The sequence below is a fragment of the Pseudophryne corroboree genome, chromosome 9, assembly GCF_028390025.1.
Source record: "Pseudophryne corroboree isolate aPseCor3 chromosome 9, aPseCor3.hap2, whole genome shotgun sequence".
NCBI classification, from domain to species: Eukaryota; Metazoa; Chordata; class Amphibia; order Anura; family Myobatrachidae; genus Pseudophryne; species Pseudophryne corroboree.
This window is the reverse complement of record NC_086452.1, coordinates 253,470,139-253,491,871: the sequence shown is the minus strand read 5'-3', so window position 1 is coordinate 253,491,871 and position 21,733 is coordinate 253,470,139. Positions and strand designations below refer to the sequence as shown.

The 21,733-nt window shown below is 42.6% G+C and overlaps 1 protein-coding gene across 3 annotated transcripts in view; it reads right to left on the bottom strand.

Annotated features, from left to right (window-relative positions):
- The window catches only part of HMCN1 (hemicentin 1), a 1,072,092-nt gene that overhangs the window by 800,588 nt on the left and 249,771 nt on the right, over nt 1-21,733 (bottom strand). For all 3 annotated transcript variants that reach the window (XM_063940215.1, XM_063940214.1, XM_063940213.1), the window contains 4 exons: nt 18,505-18,676; nt 10,634-10,761; nt 8,832-9,092; nt 8,614-8,709 (listed from right to left, as the gene is read on the bottom strand). In XM_063940215.1, the coding sequence (XP_063796285.1) occupies nt 8,614-8,709; nt 8,832-9,092; nt 10,634-10,761; nt 18,505-18,676 (657 nt within the window). The remainder of the gene's footprint in view (nt 1-8,613; nt 8,710-8,831; nt 9,093-10,633; nt 10,762-18,504; nt 18,677-21,733) is intronic.

Here is a 21,733-nt window from a genome sequence, read left to right as displayed (position 1 = left end):
GATGTCATCAGCAGTGGGAACAAACCAAGGCTGTATAGTGCAGGTGCTAGTTATATATCTGGAAGGGGGCAAGCTCTTTTTACTAATAATTATGTATTCATTTATTTGCCATCAGAGCTTATCAATAACTTAGGCTTGTCATTTTAATTTGGCATCTACATCCTGGAAACCACACCGAAGTGAAGGGGTCAGTGCATAGTAACTGTTGGTATAATGCATGTCAGCGGCAGACTAAATGCTGGCAGAAACACATACTAGGCATTTACACTTTACAGGTTGACTATCCCTTATCCAAAATGCTTGGGACCAGAAGTATTTTGGATATCGGATATTTCTGTATTTTGGAATAATTGCATACCATAATGAGATATCATGGCGATGGGACCTAAGTCTAAGCACAGAATGCATTTATGTTTTATATAACCCTTATACACACAGCCTGGAGGTCAATTTAGACAATATTTTTTATAACTTTGTGCATTAAACAAAGTTTGTGTACATCTACACAATTCATTTATGTTTCATATACACCTTATACACACAGCCTAAAGGTAATTTAATACAAAAGTTTTAATAACTTTGTGTATTAAACAAAGTTTGTGTACATTGGGTCATCAGAAAACAAAATGTTTCACTATCTCAGTCTTACTCAAAAAAATTAGTATTTCGGAATATTGCATATTTTGGATTATTTGGATATGGGATTTTCAACCTGTATAATGGGAAAAAACATTGGTGAAAAAGTATATATTTTTTAGATGTAATTGTGCAAATAAGCAAAGCATTGCATCAAGTCATGACTGTATGATCATGGGTGACGCATTAATACAAATGAAAATGGGGGAATGAATTGGCTCCTAAGAGTGTGTTATATAGATGCTGTATACATTAATTTACCTGCAGATATTTAGACATTATTTTTTATCTAATCTCTGTCAAAATCAATGCTAACCATACCGTAGAATAAAGGTTGTTTTGCTAATGTATATTACTGAAAGCGTATATAGCACTGGATATATTTGCTCAATTTGTTGTGTCTTATGCTTTTTCCTCATTTTACACCATTCCGGATTTTACACCAATTTTTCTTGGCTCCTTGAAATACACAAAATGGTAGTTCTACTATATACTGTATACAGTATAATGTGTATATATATATATATATATATATATATATATATATATATATATACCAACAAAATACAGCGTCACTCCAGGGCTTATATAAATAAAACTCTGTGTATTAACAAATCACAGTTCCAACGTTTCGGGGCCCGTAGCCCCTTTGTCAAGGTGTGAAAAACAAACAAAGGGGCTACGGGCCCCGAAACGTTGGAACTGTGATTTGTTAATACACAGAGATTTATTTCTATAAGCCCTGGAGTGACGCTGTATTTTGTTGGTATGTTACTTTGTTACTTGATTGAGAACAGAAGGCACCAAGGCCAGTGAAATTAAGGACCAGGAGTGCCGGGCACCAGACTACAGTATATATATATATATATATATATATATATATGCTAAAACAAATCAGGAGAGCGCACTGTAAAAGCATGTAAAAGCATTCACTTTATAAAGAATAAGTAATATCCACATACATTGCAGTTTAAAATTCCAAGTTCAGTAAAGTTCAAAAGACCGTCACCATTGTGCCCAGTCGAGCTGAATCTCTCTCGCCGGCACTGGACCCGGCGGGTGACGTCACAGCGTCCACAGCAAGTAGCCACGCCCAACGCGTTTCGACCAATCACAGTCTTCGTCAGGGGATGTGCTTGGTGTGTATAGGCAAGGTGTTATAGACCCATTCCAATTTAAATGACGGTTATTCATTAATTACACTAAGTAGTGACAAATTTAGACTTGGTAATGTTATAACAGTTTAAAAACTCACCAAAAGCAAAAAACTTTTTAGCGAGAGGTGTCTATTCCGTTCGATCCACATAATTTATTTCATCTTTTTTGTTTTATTAAAAAAGCCCAATTTTATTAGGTATTTAAACTCCTAACTCCCATGTGTTTTAAACAGCTGAATACTAATCGAGTCCCTGATCTCTATCTATCCATATGAGAGCAGAGAACGGGATTGACAACTTTCACTTTACAAAGTCATATTTTTCCTTTACAGATAACACATTTACCGCAACATATACATTTCTAACAAAAATTGATATTAAATATCATATGCATAGAACCAATTTACACTATTTAATACAGAGGCTTATATATCCAATATTACAACGGAGACCATTCTAATTACTCCCAACAGCTAAACTTTCTAAAACAACGTATCATAAAAAGTGTTAACTTGAGATCAAGCTTATTTTAAGGTTCTCTGCCTTTTTCATCTAAATGAAAGATTTTAGTGCTATAAAATAACAATGTGCCAGCCGCGACCCCTCCTCGAGATCCAATCGCCGGGACTTAGCCACTGCCGCTTATAGATCCCCAGAGGGGTCCCGACCTCCACACTAACAATGAATCAAGGGTACTATATCACAACCCTCATTGAGGCCAAATGGTACGAATGTATTCAGAGTATAGATCCAGTATGTCTCTCTTTGGGATAATTTTTTTAACAAATCCCCCCCTCTCTCATCCATACAAACTTTTTCTATTGCCTTAAAGGAGAATCCCTTTAAACTGGATTTTGTACATTCCGCAAAGTGTAGGGGGACACTATGATTTTCTACCTTGTGCAGTATATTCCGTGTATGCTCTAATATACGTAATTTTAAAGTACGTTTAGGGGTATATGTAATTGCGGTCGAATTCCCGAAAATGACGAAAAACGGGACATTTTCGCCCCAAAAAAAAATTTGACAATGCAATTCAGTACTTTTCGTCAAAAAAACGGACTTTCAAAATTTGACTTTTTGAAATTCGACATTTGTCAAATTCGACATTTCTGCAATGGTACAAATGCGGCAATTCGACAAAAGTATATTCCATTGAAGATTGTAAATTCGACAACAGTGCTTTTAGACAGTAAATTCGTCATTTTCAATCCGCCACACTTTGCTGGCGGAATCTAATAAAAATTTATAAAACATGTTTTTTTTGTGTGTTTTTTTAATTGGTAATAGCATATCTATTTATATTAGAAGGGATTAAATACTTGGTTTGTCTATTTTGGAGGCACAAGTATTATTTATATATTTTTAAAAATATTATTATTATTTTTTTTTAAATGGAATGGTAAAAATCAGGAAAAAAAATGCGTGGGGTCCCCCCTCCTAAGCATAACCAGCCTTGGCTCTTCGAGCCGGTCCTGGTTCTAAAAATCCGGGGGAAAAACTGACATGGGATCCCCCGTATTTTTAAAACCAGCACCGGGCTCTGCGCCTGGTGCTGGTGCAAAAAATATGGGGGACAAAAAGCATAGGGGTCCCCCGTATTTTTTACACCAGCATCGGGCTCCACTAGCTGGGTAGATAATGCCAGCACCGGGGGTCACTTTTATATAGCGCCCTGCGGCCGTGGCATTAAATACGCAACTAGTCACCCCTGGCCGGGGTACCCTGGAGGAGTGGGGACCCCTTCAATCAAGGGGTCCCCCCCTCCAGCCACCCAAGGGCCAGGGGTGAAGCCCGAGGCTGTCCACCCTATCCAAGGGCTGCGGATGGGGGGCTGATAGCCTTTTGAAAAATGAAAGAATATTGTTTTTTCCAGTAGTACTACAAGTCCCAGCAAGCCTCCCCCACAAGCTGGTACTTGGAGAACCACAAGTACCAGCATGCGGGAGAAAAATGGGCCCGCTGGTACCTGTAGTTCTACTGGGGAAAAAATACCCAAATAAAAACAGGACACGCACACCGTGAGAGTAAAACTTTATTTCACACATGTCGACACACACATACTTACCTATGTTCACACGCCGACCTCTGTCCACTTGTCCAAGTAGAATCCACGGTGTACCTGAAAATAAAATTATACTCACCTGATCCAGTGTCCTGTGGTCTTTTATTATAATCCACGTACTTGGCAAAAAAAAAAAAAAACGAACACCCGGACCAGGCGGACTGAAAGGGGTCCCATGTTTACACATGGGAACCCTTTCCCCGAATACAGAGACCCCCCCCCCCATGACTGCTGTCAAAGAAAGGTCCCTTCAGCCAATCAGGAAGCGCCACTTCGTGACACTCTCCTGATTGGCTGTATGCGCGTCTGAGCTGGCAGACAGCGCATCGCACAGCTCCCTCCATTAGTTTCAATGGTGGGAACTTCGCGGTCAGCGGTGGGGTTACCTGCGGTCAGCGGCTGACCGCGGGTGACCTCACCGCTGACCACAAAGTTCCCACCATTGAAAGTAATGGAGGGGGATGTGCAATGCGCGTCTGAGTTTAGACGCGCAGAGCCAATCAGGTGAGTGCCACGAAGTGGCGCATCCTGATTGGCTGAAGAGACCTTTCTGTGACAGGAGTCACGGGGGGTCTCTGCATTCGGGGAAAGGGGTCCCATGTGTAAACATGGGACCCCTTTCAGTCCGCCTGGTCCGGGTGTTCGTTTTTTTAATTTGCCAAGTACGTGGATTATAATCTGGACACTGGATCAGGTGAGTATAATTTTATTCACAGGTACCCCGGATCGTCGGCGACATTGGAGACGTGCCAGTCGGCGGGTCAACATAGGTAAGTATGTGTGTGTCAGCAGGTGTGAAATAAAGTTTTACTTTCACGGTGTGTGTCTCCTGTTTTTATTTGGGTATTTTTTCCCAGTAGAACTACAGGTACCAGCGGGCCCGTTTTTCTCCCGCATGCTGGTACTTGTGGTTCTACAAGTACCAGCTTGCGGGGGAGGCTTGCTGGGACTTGTAGTACTACTGGAAAAATCAATATTCTTTCAATTTTCAAAAGGCTATCAGCCCCCCATCCGCAGCCCTTGGATGGGGGGGGACAGCCTCGAGCTTCACCCCTGGCCCTTGGGTGGCTGGGGGGGACCCCTTGATTGAAGGGGTCCCCACTCCTCCAGGGTACCCCGGCCAGGGGTGACTAGTTGCGTATTTAATGCCACGGCCGCAGGGCGCTGTATAAAAGTGACCCCCGGCTGTGGCATTATCTACCCAGCTAGTGGAGCCCGATGCCGGTGTAAAAAATACGGGGGACCCCTACTCTTTTTGTCACCCGTATTTTTTGCACCAGCACCAGGCGCAGAGCCCGGTGCTGGTTTTAAAAATACGGGGGATCCCCTGTCAGTTTTTTCCCTGGATTTTTAGAACCAGGACCGGCTTGAAGAGCCCGAGGCTGGTTATGCTTTGGAGGGGGGACCCCACGCAATTTTTTTTCGGGGTTTTTTCCCCGTTTTTTTTAAATCTAATCAAAATCCGTCAAATCGGCGGTTTTTCGACAGCGGGACTGTCGAATCCATTTTTTATTGAATATGTTGAATTCCGGCACCCACTTGCCGGAATTCGAGGGTCGAATTAAAAAACGGGCGAAAAATTGCCGCGATTCGCCGGCAATTGCATATACCCCTTAGTCTTTCCAATATAACGTTTCCCACATTTACACTCCAGCATATACACAACATGAGTGCTTAAACAACTTAATTTGCCCTTAATTTTCCAAGACTTTTCATTACATGAGTCAAAAAATTGTTTGTTATCTCTATTTACAAACTGGCACATTTTACATTTATTACAAGCATAAAATCCTTCTAGGATTTATATTGGAGTGTATAGAGTATATACTTAAGAATAATTATTTTAACTTTCAGGGTACATTCTTTAACCAGGAGTACTGTGTAGCTATGGGGACTCCTTACGCCCCAAGTCTAGCAAATCTATATATGGGGAAATGGGAAAGGGAAGTCATCTTTAATAACAATCCCTTTCTGAAAGATATACATAAATACAGGCGCTTTATAGACGATATCATTGTAGTGTGGTCTGGAGGTATAGACATGTTGGATGAATTTATGATAAAACTAAATAATAATGAATAGAATTTACGTTTTACTTATAAGTATAGTAATGATACCATAGAATTTTTGGATCTTGTATTGGACAGTAGAAAATTAAGTGAGGGAACAGAGATCGGAACTTACACTCATATTAAAGAGATAGACCGAAATAGTTACATACATTTTCAAAGCTGTCACTCTAAGAAAAGGATTGAGAATATTCCTTATTCTCAATTTATTCGTTTGAAACGCAATTGTTCGGAACAAGAGAAATTTAAAGAACAGGTTCATATTTACAGTGAAAGATTCAGAGAGAAAAAATACCCAGATATGCAGAAATGTTTCGAGAAAGCGGCAAGTAGAGCTAGACAAGAACTCATGGTATATAAAGATAAAACAAAAGATAGAGACTTTAATGACAAGGATTTTATGCTTGTAATAAATGTAAAATGTGCCAGTTTGTAAATAGAGATAACAAACAATTTTTTGACTCATGTAATGAAAAGTCTTGGAAAATTAAGGGCAAATTAAGTTGTTTAAGCACTCATGTTGTGTATATGCTGGAGTGTAAATGTGGGAAACGTTATATTGGAAAGACTAAACGTACTTTAAAATTACGTATATTAGAGCATACACAGAATATACTGCACAAGGTAGAAAATCATAGTGTCCCCCGACACTTTGCGGAATGTACAAAATCCAGTTTAAAGGGATTCTCCTTTAGGGCAATAGAAAAAGTTTGTATGGATGAGAGAGGGGGGGATTTGTTAAAAAAATTATCCCAAAGAGAGACATACTGGATCTATACTCTGAATACATTCGTACCATTTGGCCTCAATGAGGGTTGTGATATAGTACCATTTTTGCATTGTTAGTCTGGAGGTCGGGATCCCTCTGGGGATCTATAAGCGGCAGTGGCTAAGTCCCGGCGATTGGATCTCGAGGAGGGGTCGCGGCTGGCACATTGTTATTTTATAGCACTAAAATCTTTCATTTAGATCAAAAAGGCAGAGAACCTTAAAATAAGCTTGATCTCAAGTTAACACTTTTTATGATACGTTGTTTTAGAAAGTTTAGCTGTTGGGAGTAATTAGAATGGTCTCCGTTGTAATACTGGATATATAAGCCTCTGTATTTAATAGTGTGAATTGGTTCTATGCATATGATATTTAATATCAATTTTTGTTAGAAATCTATATGTTGTGGTAAATGTGTTATCTGTAAAGGAAAAATATGACTTTGTAAAGTGAAAGTTGTCAATCCCGTTCTCTGCTCTCATATGGATAGATAGAGATCAGGGACTTGATTAGTATTCAGCTGTTTAAAACACATGGGAGTTAGGAGTTTAAATACCTAATAAAATTGTTTTTTTTTAATAAAACAAAAGAGATGAAATAAATTATGTGGATCGAACGGGATAGACACCTCTCGCTAAAAAGTTTTTTGCTTTTGGTGAGTTTTTATACTGTTATAACATTACCAAGTCTAAATGTGTCACTAATTAGTGTAATTAATGAATAACCGTCATTTAAATTGGAATGAGTCTATAACACCTTGCCTATACACACCAACCACACCCCTGACGAAGACTGTGATTGGTCGAAACGCGTTGGGCGTGGCTACTTGCTGTGGACGCTGTGACGTCACCCGCCGGGTCCAGAGCCGGCGAGAGAGATTCAGCTCTACTGGGCACAACGGTGACGGTCTTTTGAACTTTACTGAACTTGGAATTTTAAACTGCAATGTATGTGGATATTACTTATTCTTTATAAAGTGAATGCTTTTACATGCTTTTACAGTGCGCTCTCCTGATTTGTTTTAGCACCAATACCGTTTGCTCCTTGGCTTGGAGCTGGATTGAGCTGCATTGGGACATTTGTTGAAAGAGACTCTGGAAAACACGTATATGCAGCGCAGGGATTGAATATCGTTGTTTCATATATATATATATATATATATATATATATTATACACAATGGAAAAAACAAACGATTGAAGCTAATGTTATAAAAAAAAAGACACCACAACAAAGATGATAATGGGACTATTGACATGATCAGTATAATGCTGCTTAGTGTATACAGTACAAACAGATACAACATCAATAATAATGTTTCTAAATAGTAACACAGAGGTTGTGTTTATTAAAGATAAATGTTAGTATTGTGGAGTCAGTAGGGGATGTGTTTAATGATTTAACTAAAGGTTTTACCCTTTTACTGACTAAATAAAGAAATATTCCAAGGACAGGTTTTGAGTGAATGAACAACACCAGTAACATTACAGGAAGGCGAGCAGTTATGCTAATAAATATTAATGATTATTTAAAGAAGGCCTGTTAGATATCTTGTACAGATGTGTGAACCAGCTGCAAACATAAATGACCATGGGGGTAATTCCAAGTTGATCGCAGCAGGAATTTTGTTAGCAGTTGAGCAAAACCATGTGCACTGCAGGGGAGGCAGATTTAACATGTGCAGAGAGAGTTAGATTTGGGTGTGGTGTGTTCAATCTGCAATCTAATTTGCAGTGTAAAAATAAAGCAGCCAGTATTAACCCTGCACAGAAATAAAATAACCCACCCAAATCTAACTCTTTCTGCACATGTTATATCTGCCTCCCCTGCAGTGCACATGGTTTTGCCCAACTGCTAAAAAATTTCCTGCTGCGATTAACTTGGAATTACCCCCATGAGTAGAGTTATGACACTATTACCTTTTGCTGGGCAGGGGAATGAAACCTGTTGGCTGGAAATTCTCTCCTGGTTTGTTTTGTCATAAGGAGGTTCCAGGTCAGATAAAGTAGGAGGTGCTACAAAGTAACAATGAATAGAAAAGTCATCACTATGATACATCCAGCATTCAGAAAAATATAATAAAAATAATTGCATATGAATTTTTGTGAAGCTAGTTTATAAATCACAACTTGTTTACCTCGAATTTCTACAGTCACATTTGCATTGTCCTGGCTGATTAGGTTACTAGCAATACAGGTGTACATTCCTGCATCTGAAAGTTCTGCACGCTCAACTCTAAGTGTCGCATCCTGATGTCTTTCATTCACCTCTAATATTCTTCCATCTTTGTACCAGGATGTTCTGGGTGCTGGTATCCCATGACTTATACATGCAATTTCAAAGCTTTGTCCAACATTTACTCTTATAGTTTTAGGGCCTCTTTGGATTTTGGGTGGGACTAAGGAATACAACCAAAGACAAAGCATACAGTACAAATGATAAAGGAACACAATAACATACAGTAGTTATTATCTGCTGATATACATATAGACCACAACAATTATTTTAGAGACATAACAGATGTCGCATCTGGCTTACGACTCTGTCAGCTCAGTGGAATACTATACATTTCTGGGAAATCTTTGGGAAAGGATGGATTTACATTTTGTACTCCAAGGGGTGGTCCTGGGTTTTTCGTTTTTTTTTTATTTTGCCAAGTACGTGGATTACAAACAGAAGATGACCGATCTACACTGGATTGTTGTAAGTATAATTTTATTTACAGGTACCACTGGATTCTACTGGAGAAGAGGACCGACTGCTTCGTGTCAACATAGGTAAGTATGTATGTATGTTGATGTGCATGTATGTAATAAAGTTGTACTATCACAGTGTGTGTGTTTTGTTTTTATTTGGGTATTTTTTTTTGTAGTAGTACTACAGGTACCAGCGGGCCCGTTTTTCCCCCACATGCTGGTACTTGTGGTTCTCCAAGTACCAGCTTGGGGGGAGGCTTTCTGGAGGCCCTGGCCCATGGGTGGCTGGAGGGGGGGACCCCTTGATTTAAGGGGTCCCCACTCCTCCAGGGTACCCCGGCCAAGGGTGACTAGTTGGTGATTTAATGCCAGGGCCGCAGGGACCAATATAAAAGTCTCCCCCAGCTGTGGCATTATCTCGCTGACTAGTGGAGTCCGGTGCTGGTGTTAAAAATACGGGGGACACCTACGTGTTTTGTCCCCTGTATTTTTTGCACCAGGACCAGGCGCAGAGCCCGGTGCTGGTTGTTAAAATATGGGGGAACCCCTGTCAATTTTTACCCCGTATTTTTACAACCAGGACCGGCTCAAAGAGCCCGAGGCTGGTTATGCTTAGGAGGGGGGACCCCACACATTTTTTTTCTTCTGATTTTTAACTCTTTAAACACTTTTTTTAAGGTACACAATGAAGCCCTGCACGGATCTCACAGATAAGGCCGGGATTCATTGTATTAAGTTCGGCAGTGTTTTACTCATCACTCCCGTAAAACACTTGCCGAAATTACGAATGACATCGACATCAGAATACATGAAAATGCAGAATACGACAGCATAGTAAATGAGGCGTAAAAAATTTAAAAAAGTTGCAAATTCACACATTCGATGTCATTCGTGTTTAATCTCCCTCCAAATCGACACTAATACGAATCTTAGTAAATATACCCCCAAGAGTGAGAAATATCAAATCATGGGGAGAGATAAAGTGGAGAAGTTGCCAAAGCAACTAGTAAGCGCTCTAAAAGCCATTATACAGGCTTCGCTACAAAAAAATGACAGAAGCCGATTGGTTATTACAGAATGAGCAACTTCTCCACTTTATCTCTCGTCAAAATCCCCCCCCTACACAAGAGGTGTATATTTTTTATAATCATATCACAGCTAAGTAAATTACATAACAAACTTGAAATTCATTATTCCACAATTTTATTTGAAACTCATGATCACCCAAAGGTCAAATACTTACCATATACATTGAGCTTTATTGACTGTGTAATATTTCCTGCTATATTTGTACCTACACAAGTATATATCCCTGCATCAGTAATTCTAGTATCAAATATCTTCATTGACCCGGTTGGAAGAATATTGTGCCTGCAATATAAGATTTTAGAAGAAACAAGTTCAGAGCTTATTAGTAAAAACCCCAAGTTATTTAAACTCCAAGTAAATAGCTTCCACCAAGCTAGTCACAATAAAATATACCAGTGGTTCCTAAACTTTTTGGAATTTTGGCGCCCCAGAGTATCAATTTTTTTTTTCACGGCACCCCTAGGCCAAATGTTTCTTAATGAGAATTTAGATAGAAATAATAAAAAATTAAGTAAATTGTGTTTATATGTCATCCTTAGGTTCACTTGTGTGGTGAGGGATAGGATTTGCTTCTAATTGTCCACATATGTTATAACTGGCAGCCACCCGTACTGGTTTTGCCTATTACATCGACCATAAATAATTTGAATTGTTCCTGGACCACCAATCTAAGGCACCCCTGCAAGTGCCCTGAGGCACCCCAGAGTGCCACGTCACAGTTAGAGAACCACTGAAATATACTAAACAATCAATATACAACTTTCAGGTGTCTCTTATTTAAATTTGATGATTTTTCTTCAACTTTACTTCTAATGCATGCTTTTACTGTATATGTAATAAATCGCAACAATGTAAAAAGAAAAACCTCCTATACAGCAGATACTGAAGAAGGTTTCAAGGAGATAGGAGGCCACAGAAATTCCTTAAATACTGTATCTGCTGTTTAGGTTCTTCATTATGTGAAAACAACAGGCTCTCTTGTCCCCTATCTAACATGGCACATATACAGGTTGAGTATCCCATATCCAAATATTCCGAAATACGGAATATTCCGAAATACGGACTTTTTTGAGTGAGAGTGAGATAGTGAAACCTTTGTTTCCTGATGACTCAATGTACCCAAACTTTGTTTAATACACAAAGTTATTAAAAATATTGTATGAAATGACCTTCAGGCTGTGTGCATAAGGCGTATATGAAACATAAATGAATTGTGTGAATGTAGGCACACTTTGTTTAATGCACAAAGTTATAAAAAATATTGGCTAAAATTACCTTCAGGCTGTGTGTATAAGGTGTATATGAAACATAAATGCATTATGTGCTTAGATTTAGGTCCCATCACCATGATATCTCATTATAGTATGCAATTATTCCAAAATACGGAAAAATCCGATATCCAAAATACCTCTGGTCCCAAGCATTTTGGATAAGGGATACTCAACCTGTACAATACATATATGTAAAGAAGTGGATTAACACTATTATACGGACACCAAAATACATATAATGTTTTTGGTGTTCACACAAACAGGTACTATAACTGTGATATACCCTCCTCTAGTCTTTTACTGTAATATTTGGCTACTCATTGTTTACAAAAATGGTATAATGACAGTTCTTCAAAATGTTGTAGTGGACCTTAAACAGAAGTTTGGGAAGCTTTAAAACTTTCTGCATGTAATTAGATCAGCTTACTAGTTATAGTCAATAGTAACAGATTGTTTTTCTCTCTGCCTTATATTCTAGACTGCCAGTGTACATCAAATACTGTACATTTAATATATACAATTCTGGGAATTTATAACTTAGTAATATAAAATAATTCCGCAGAGGATCTTGTGTAAGTACATATTTAATGAATCTTGCCATATCACTTCTCAGGTGAAATAATATAACAAGCTGAATATAGACTACAATGGAACAGTGGCTCCTGATATCTACAGAGGAAGTAATTTTATTATTTTGTAGGTGAGCCAATATTAATGACAATGCACCATATCTATTCCTGGTAAGAGAGCCACGTGAATATTGGTCACTAAAGGACCGATTCACATTAGTAAGTAAAGCAAAAACACAACAACATGTAACTTTGTGTCTGGAACAAACCATGTTGCCAGGCAAGGGGAGGAAATACATTTATATTTTTTCTGTACAGTGTAAATACTGGCTGCTTTTGCATGTAGCCCACAAATGTTAGCTTTATTTTTACACTGCAATTTAGATTTCAGTTTGAACAGACCCCACTCAAATATAATTCTCTGTGTACTTTACATCTGCCCACCTGCAGTGCAACATGGTTTTGCCCAGTTGCTTGCTTTTTTGCTTTACTTACAAACACGAATCAGGCCCTAAGTGCTACAGTAATGCCACTTTCTCTGACGTCCTAGTGGATGCTGGGAACTCCGTAAGGACCATGGGGAATAGCGGGCTCCGAAGGAGGCTGGGCACTCTAGAAAGATTTCAGACTACCTGGTGTGCACTGGCTCCTCCCACTATGACCCTCCTCCAAGCCTCAGTTAGAATTCGTGCCCGGCCGAGGTTGGATGCACACTAGGGGCTCTCCTGAGCTCTTAGAAAGAATAGACTTAGGTTTTTTATTTTCAGTGAGACCTGCTGGCAACAGGCTCACTGCAGCGAGGGACTAAGGGGAGAAGAAGCGAACTCGCCTGCTTGCAGCCGGATTGGGCTTCTTAGGCTACTGGACACCATTAGCTCCAGAGGGATCGACCGCAGGCCCAGTCCTTGGTGTTCGGTCCCGGAGCCGCGCCGCCGTCCCCCTTACAGAGCCAGAAGCAAGAAGATGGTCCGGAAAAACGGCGGCATGAAGACTCTGTCTTCACCAAGGTAGCGCACAGCACTGCAGCTGTGCGCCATTGCTCCTCTCACACTTCACACTCCGGTCACTGAGGGTGCAGGGCGCTGGGGGGGGGGGCGCCCTGAGGCAGCAATAATAACACCTTGGCTGGCTAAAATACCTCAATATATTACCCCAGAGGCTATATATGAGGTAAATACCCCTGCCAGAATTCCATAAAAAGCGGGAGAATAGGCCGCGAAAAAGGGGCGGAGCCTATCTCCTCAGCACACTGGCGCCATTTTTCCCACACAGCTCGGCTGGAAGGAAGCTCCCTGGCTCTTCCCTGCAATATACAGTAACAGTAAGAGGGAAAAGAGAGGGGGGGGCATTAAATTTGGCAGTATATATACATATATTATATGAAAAGCAGCTATTAGGGACATAACTCAGTTAGTCCCTGTATATATATATAGCGCTCTGGTGTGTGCTGGCATACTCTCACTCTGTCCCCCCAAAGGGCTTTTTGTGGGTCCTGTCCTCTGTTGAGCATTCCCTGTGTGTGTGGGGTGTGTCGGTACGGCTGTGTCGACATGTTTGATGAGGATAATGAGGTGGAGGCGGAGCAGATGCATTTTGAAGGGACGTCACCCCCTGCGGGGCAGACACCCGAGTGGATGAACTTTTGGAAAGAAATGAGTGCACGTATAGATTCTTTACATAAGAAATTTGACGACATGCCAAATGTGGGACAGCCGGGATCTCAGCTCGTGCCTGTCCAGGTGCCTCAGGGGTCGTCAGGGGCTCTAAAACGCCCGCTACCTCAGTTTGCAGACCCGGATGTCGACACGGATACTGATAACAGTGTCGACGACGATGAGTCAAACCTAATGCCTGTCAGGGCCATTCACTGCATGATTGAGGCAATGAAAGAGGTGTTAAACATTTCTGATTTACATCCAGGTACCACAAAAAAGGGTATTATGTTTGGGGAGAAAAAACTACCCGTAGTTTTTCCCCCATCAGATGAACTAAATGAAGTGTGTGAAGAAGCGTGGCTTTTCCCTGATAAAAAAATGTGTAATTCCTAAGAAGGTACTAATGGCGTTCCCTTTCCCGCCAGAGGATAGGTCACGTTGGGAAACACCACCTAGGGTGGATAAAGCGCTCACACGTTTGTCAAAAAAGGTGGCACTACCCTCTCAGGATACGGCCGCCCTTAAGGAGCCTGCTGATAGAAAGCAGGAGGCAATCGTGAAGTCTGTATACACACACTCAGGCATTATACTTAGACCAGCTATTGCGTCAGCTTGGATGTGCAGTGCTGCCGCTGCATGGTCAGAAAAACTGTCAGAAAATATTGACTCACTAGACAGAGACAGATTCCAAGAGGCACATGGAAGTTTTGCCTTATAAAGGGGAGGAATTATTTGGCATCTGGGAAGTCAGCATTTTTACCCCATGTTCCCTCACAGCCTAAGAAGGCGCCATTTTATCAGGTTCAGTCCTTTCGGACCCAGAAAAGCAAGCGTGGAAAAGGAGGGTCTTTTCTGTCTAGAGGCAGAGGTAGGGGAAAAAGGCTGCAACAGACAGCAGGTTCCCAGGAACAAAAGTCCTCCCCCGCTTCCTCTTCCAAGTCCGCTGCATGACGGTGGGGCTCCACAGGTGGAGCCAGGTACGGTGGGGGCCCGCCTAAGAAATTTCAGCGATCAGTGGGCTCGCTCACAGGTGGATCCCTGGATCCTTCAAGTAGTATCTCAGGGATACATGCTGGAATTCGAGGCGGCTCCACCCCACCGGTTCCTAAAATCTGCCTTGCCGATTGCTCCCTCAGACAGGGAGGCGGTGCTAGCGGCAATTCACAAGCTGTATTCCCAGCAGGTGATAATCAAGGTACCCCTACTTCAACAAGGCCGGGGTTACTATTCCACACTATTTGTGGTACCGAAGCCGGACGGTTCGGTGAGACCCATTTTAAATTTGAAATCCTTGAACATGTACATAAAAAAATTCAAGTTCAAGATGGAATCGCTCAGGGCGGTTATTGCAAGCCTGGACGAGGGGGATTACATGGTTTCCCTGGACATCAAGGATGCTTACCTGCATGTCCCCATTTACCATCCTCACCAGGAGTACCTCAGATTTGTGGTACAGGATTGCCATTACCAATTCCAGACGCTGCCGTTTGGACTCTCCACGGCACCAAGGGTATTTACCAAGGTTATGGCGGAAATGATGATACTCCTTCGAAGAAAGGGAGTTTTAATTATCCCTTACTTGGATGATCTCCTAATAAAGGCACGGTCCAAAGAACAGTTGTTGGTGGGAGTAGCACTATCTCAGGAAGTGCTGAACCAGCACGGCTGGATTCTGAATATCCCAAAGTCACAGCTGGTCCCGACGACACGTCTACTGTTCCTGGGGATGATTCTGGACACAGTCCAGAAAAAAGTGTTTCTCTCGGAGGAGAAAGCCAGGGAGTTGTCTTCTTTAGTCAGAGACCTCCTGAAACCAAAACAGGTATCGGTGCATCACTGCACGCGGGTCCTGGGAAAGATGGTAGCTTCTTACGAAGCAATTCCATTCGGCAGGTTCCATGCCAGAATCTTTCAGTGGGACCTGTTGGACAAGTGGTCCGGATCGCATCTTCAGATGCATCGCTTGATAACCCTGTCTGCAAGAACCAGGGTGTCTCTTCTGTGGTGGCTGCAGAGTGCTCATCTTCTGGAGGGTCGCAGATTCGGCATTCAGGACTGGGTCCTGGTGACCACGGATGCCAGCCTGCGATGCTGGGGGGCAGTCACAAAGGGAAGAAACTTCCAAGGACTATGGACAAGTCAGGAGACTTCCCTTCACATAAATATTCTGGAACTAAGGGCCATCTACAATGCCCTAAGTCAAGCAAAATCCCTGCTCCTACACCAGCCGGTGCTGATCCAGTCAGACAACATCACGGCAGTCGCCCATGTGAATCGACAGGGCGGCACAAGAAGCAGGATGGCAATGACAGAAGCCACAAGAATTCTCCGATGGGCGGAAAATCATGTACTAGCACTGTCAGCAGTGTTCATTCCGGGAGTGGACAACTGGGAAGCAGACTTCCTCAGCAGACACGACCTCCACCCGGGAGAGTGGGGACTTCATCCAGAAGTCTTCCAAATGATTGTACATCAGTGGGATCGTCCACAGGTGGACATGATGGCGTCCCGCCTGAACAAAAAACTAGAGAGGTATTGCGCCAGGTCAAGAGACTCTCAAGCGATAGCTGTGGACGCTCTGGTGACACCGTGGGTGTACCAGTCAGTTTATGTGTTCCCTCCGCTGCCTCTCATACCAAAGGTATTGAGAATAATAAGAAAGCGAGGAGTAAACACAATTCTCGTGGTTCCGGATTGGCCAAGAAGAACATGGTACCCGGAACTTCAAGAGATGATCTCAGAGGACCCGTGGCCTCTGCCGCTAAGACAAGACCTGCTACAGCAGGGGCCCTGTCTGTTCCAAGACTTACCGTGGCTGCGTTTGACGGCATGGCGGTTGAACGCCGGATCCTGAAAGAAAAGGGCATTCCGGAGGAAGTCATTCCTACGCTTATTAAAGCCAGGAAAGAGGTTACAGCAAATCATTATCACCGCATATGGCGGAAATATGTTGCATGGTGTGAGGCCGAAAAGGCCCCAACTGAGGAATTTCAACTAGGTCGATTTCTGCATTTCCTGCAAGCAGGAGTGAATATGGGCCTAAAACTGGGTTCCATTAAAGTACAGATCTCGGCTCTATCGATTTTCTTTCAGAAAGAACTAGCTTCAGTACCTGAAGTTCAGACATTTGTAAAGGGAGTGCTGCATATTCAGCCCCCATATGTGCCTCCTGTGGCACCTTGGGATCTCAACGTGGTGTTGAGTTTCTTAAAATCACATTGGTTTGAACCACTAAAAACCGTGGATCTGAAATATCTCACGTGGAAGGTGGTCATGTTATTGGCCTTGGCTTCTGCCAGGCGCGTATCAGAATTGGCGGCTTTGTCTTATAAAAGCCCTTATCTCATTTTCCATATGGATAGGGCAGAATTGAGGACTCGTCCCCAGTTTCTCCCTAAGGTGGTGTCAGCGTTTCATTTGAACCAGCCTATTGTGGTGCCTGCGGCCACTAGGGACTTGGAGGACTCCAAGTTGTTAGACGTGGTCAGGGCCCTGAAAATATATGTTTCCAGGACGGCTGGAGTCAGAAAATCTGACTCGCTGTTTATCCTATATGCACCCAACAAGCTGGGTGCTCCTGCTTCTAAGCAGACTATTGCTCGTTGGATTTGTAGTACAATTCAACTTGCACATTCTGTGGCAGGCCTGCCACAGCCAAAATCTGTCAATGCCCATTCCACAAGGAAGGTGGGCTCATCTTGGGCGGCTGCCCGAGGGGTCTCGGCTTTACAACTTTGCCGAGCTGCTACTTGGTCAGGGGCAAACACGTTTGCAAAATTCTATAAATTTGATACCCTGGCTGAGGAGGACCTGGAGTTCTCTCATTCGGTGTTGCAGAGTCATCCGCACTCTCCCGCTCGTTTGGGAGCTTTGGTATAATCCCCATGGTCCTTACGGAGTTCCCAGCATCCACTAGGACGTCAGAGAAAATAAGAATTTACTTACCGGTAATTCTATTTCTCGTAGTCCGTAGTGGATGCTGGGCGCCCATCCCAAGTGCGGTTTATCTGCAATACTTGTACATAGTTATGGTTAACTAAATCGGGTTATTGTTGAGCCATCTGTTGAGAGGCTCAGTTGTTTCATACTGTTAACTGGGTTTCATATCACGAGTTGTACGGTGTGATTGGTGTGGCTGGTATGAGTCTTACCCGGGATTCAAAATCCTTCCTTATTGTGTACGCTCGTCCGGGCACAGTATCCTAACTGAGGCTTGGAGGAGGGTCATAGTGGGAGGAGCCAGTGCACACCAGGTAGTCTGAAATCTTTCTAGAGTGCCCAGCCTCCTTCGGAGCCCGCTATTCCCCATGGTCCTTACGGAGTTCCCAGCATCCACTACGGACTACGAGAAATAGAATTACCGGTGAGTAAATTCTTATTTATTCTGTTTGAATAACTTAGCTGCTATCTTACTATTGTTTATGCCAGTAAAAAGCCTATAACTACTGTGTTTAGGTAACAGGAAGAGCAATGTAATACAAGCAATGCACATTAGTTGATGCACAGAGAGCTGGGAGGATGTTACTGTACCTCTGAGAAAATGGAGAAATAAGCTGTCTCTCCTTTGCCCATGTAATGAATGGAGGAGGCATACTCTTTACCTCACATGGCAGTGTCACATCATCACCTACTTTCACTGATATTTCTATATGACTTTTAGAACTTCCTTTGGCATCTGCTGGATTCAAAATTCTGGGTTTAACTGAAACAAGAAAAATTTATAAAAATGTCAGTTTTTGGAACCAAGTACCCCATTGCTCTTTCCTTCTAATGAAGCACCTTCCGGCTCTGACAGGGCGGGATGTACTAACGGGGGTTTTACAGCATTTTCAAATGTACTAAGACCTGGCCTCCCACATATCAGTGTGGAGGGTATCGCCATCTTTTTATGGCGATACCCTATAGAAGCCTATGGGCTTCTTTCCGCAACTCACCACACCCACTGCACCTGCTGCTCACGCCGACCCCTCACTCACCAGTGTGTCCTGGCAGCCTGCTCCAGGATCCCCCTGGGTGGAGCCCAGGGACTCCCAGCACACGTCACCTCCCCACGGGAAGGGGTCCTATGCACTGCTTTCAGCAAGTTGGCAGCAACAGGATTATGTGCCTCAAAAGCAACTCATCAGTCATCAGAGGGCTGTGGGCGGGGCTACTTGGGAAGGTGTCCCCCTGCACTGCTCTCGGCAAGTTGTCAGCAACAGGTATACATGTATCAATAGCGACTGATCAGAACATAGTGGTACATGTCTATTGTGCACCGTGATAGACTTATTTGTAGGTACTTTCCCAATCTTTTGCATACACTGTTATACCACAGGTTCCATCACTCACATTTACATCCTTTGAAGTACATTCCATTAGGGTTTACTCTCCTTTCTCTCTGCGTATTGCAGCTATCTACCACCCACCTGGGCATCCAAAACAATTTTTGGAAGATTTTTCTGCCTGGCTCCCTTACTTCCTATCCTCTGACATCTCCACCATTATCATGGGTGATTTCAATATTGCTATTGATTGTCCAAAATCTGCTGCGCACGCCTCCAAATTACTCTCTCTAACCTCCTCTCTTGGCCTCTCCCAATGGACTGACTCCTCTACTCATCAGGCGGGCCACTGCCTTGATCTAGTATTCACCAGACTATGCTCCATCTCTGAACTCACTAACACTCCTTTCCCCCTCTCAGATCACAACCTTATCACCTGCATGCTCTCCTCTGTTAATTCAAACCCTGTGTTGCTGAAGTCCTCCAATCTTCCTCAAACCCGCAGAAATATTAACACAATTAATCTTCAAGAACTTTCCACTTCACTCCAACAACTGCTTTTACCTATTTCTGCATTCACCTCTCCTGAGATGGCTGTATAACACCTTAATGAGACTCTAGAACTAGCCCTTAATGAAGTGGCTCCAGCTACCCATCACACTCCACGTAGGCCTAGATGTCAACCATGGCACTCCAAATTAACAAGACAACTACAAAAACTCACACGAAAACTTGAACGTCAGTGGCGTAAATCTCGTATTTCAAGTGACTTCCTCACATATAAGACTATAGTCTACCATTCTTATAAAAATGCCCTGGACACTGCCAAACAAACATATTTCCAAACTCTTATCTCTGCTCAAGCCTCTAACCCCAAATGACTCTTTAATACATTTAAATCACTTCTGAATCCTCCCGCAACTACCCCTCCCGCCACTATCAAGGCACAGGATCTTGCTTCCTACTTCAAGGAGAAGATTGATAAGATCCGAGATGATATGGTATGCTCTTCGGCAGCCAGTGACCTGCTCCGTTCTTCACCTGAACCCTCTGGCACTCTTTCTTCATTTGATCCCACAAATGAAGATGAAGTATCATCACTCTTCTCATCCTGCTTCTCTACTACCTCTCCTCTTGATCCTTTACCCTCACAAATAAGTAAAGCTCTGTCTCTGGTGCTCATCCCTACCTTAACTAACATCTGTAATCTCTCTCTCTCTACTGGTATTTTTGTTTCACTCTTCAAGCATGCAGTGATTACTCCCATTTTAAAAAAAGCTAAATTCTGACCCTAATGCTCTCTCAAACTACGCCCTATCTCTCAGCTCCCTTGTCTCTCTAAGCTACTTGAGAGACTTGCCTACACTTGACTCACACACTTTCTTAACTCATACACTTTGTTGGACCCACTTCAGTCAGGCTTCCGTTCCCAACATTCCACTGAGACAGCACTGACTAAAGTGGTTAATGATTTGGTCACTACGAAGTCTAAAGGCCACTACTCACTACTTATTCTTCTAGATCTATCTGCTGCATTTGACACTGTAGACCACTCTCTTCTCATACAGACACTACAATCCCTAGGTCTTAAAGACACAGCCCTTTCTTGGTTCCTATCATACCTATCTAATCGCTCCTTCAGTGTTTGCTTCTCTGAATCTACCTCCTCTTCGCTACCTCTTTCAGTTGGAGTACCGCAAGGCTCAGTCTTGGGTCCTCTGCTTTTCTCTATCTATACCTCATCTCTTGGTAAACTAATCAGCTCTTTTGGTTTTCAGTATCATCTGTACGCAGATGATACTCAAATCTACCTATCCTCCCCTGACTTGTCCCTATCTGTACTGGACCGTGTCACTGTATGCCTTTCTGCCATTTCATCCTGGATGACATCTCGCTATCTCAAACTGAATATTTCAAAGACAGAGTTAATTATATTTCCACCGGCCAATAGTACGTACCAACCTGATATCTCTATCACTGTTGAAAACTCGACTATCTACCCTACCCCACAAGCTCGCTGCCTAGGTGTCATCCTTGACTCTGATCTGTCCTTTGTTCCCCACATTCAATCTGTCTCAAGATCATGTTACATGCATCTAAAAAACATATCCAAAATACGACCATACCTTACACAAGACACTGCTAAAACTCTAATCCACGCTCTCATTATCTCCCGCATTGATTATTGCAATAGTCTCCTAACTGGTCTTCCTCAAACGAGACTCTCACCACTACAATCCATTCTGAATGCAGCGGCGAGGCTTATCTTCCTCGCTAGACGTTCATCGTCTGCAGATCCACTCTGTCAGTCCCTCCATTGGTTACCTGTACTCTACCGCATTCAATATACTTTTACTCACACACAATGCCATTAACCAAACTACACCAATGTACATCACTTCGCTTATCACAAAATATCTCCCAACCCGACATCTTCGCTCTTCACTAGACCTGTGTCTCTCATCCACACTCATTACTCGCTCCCACTCACGACT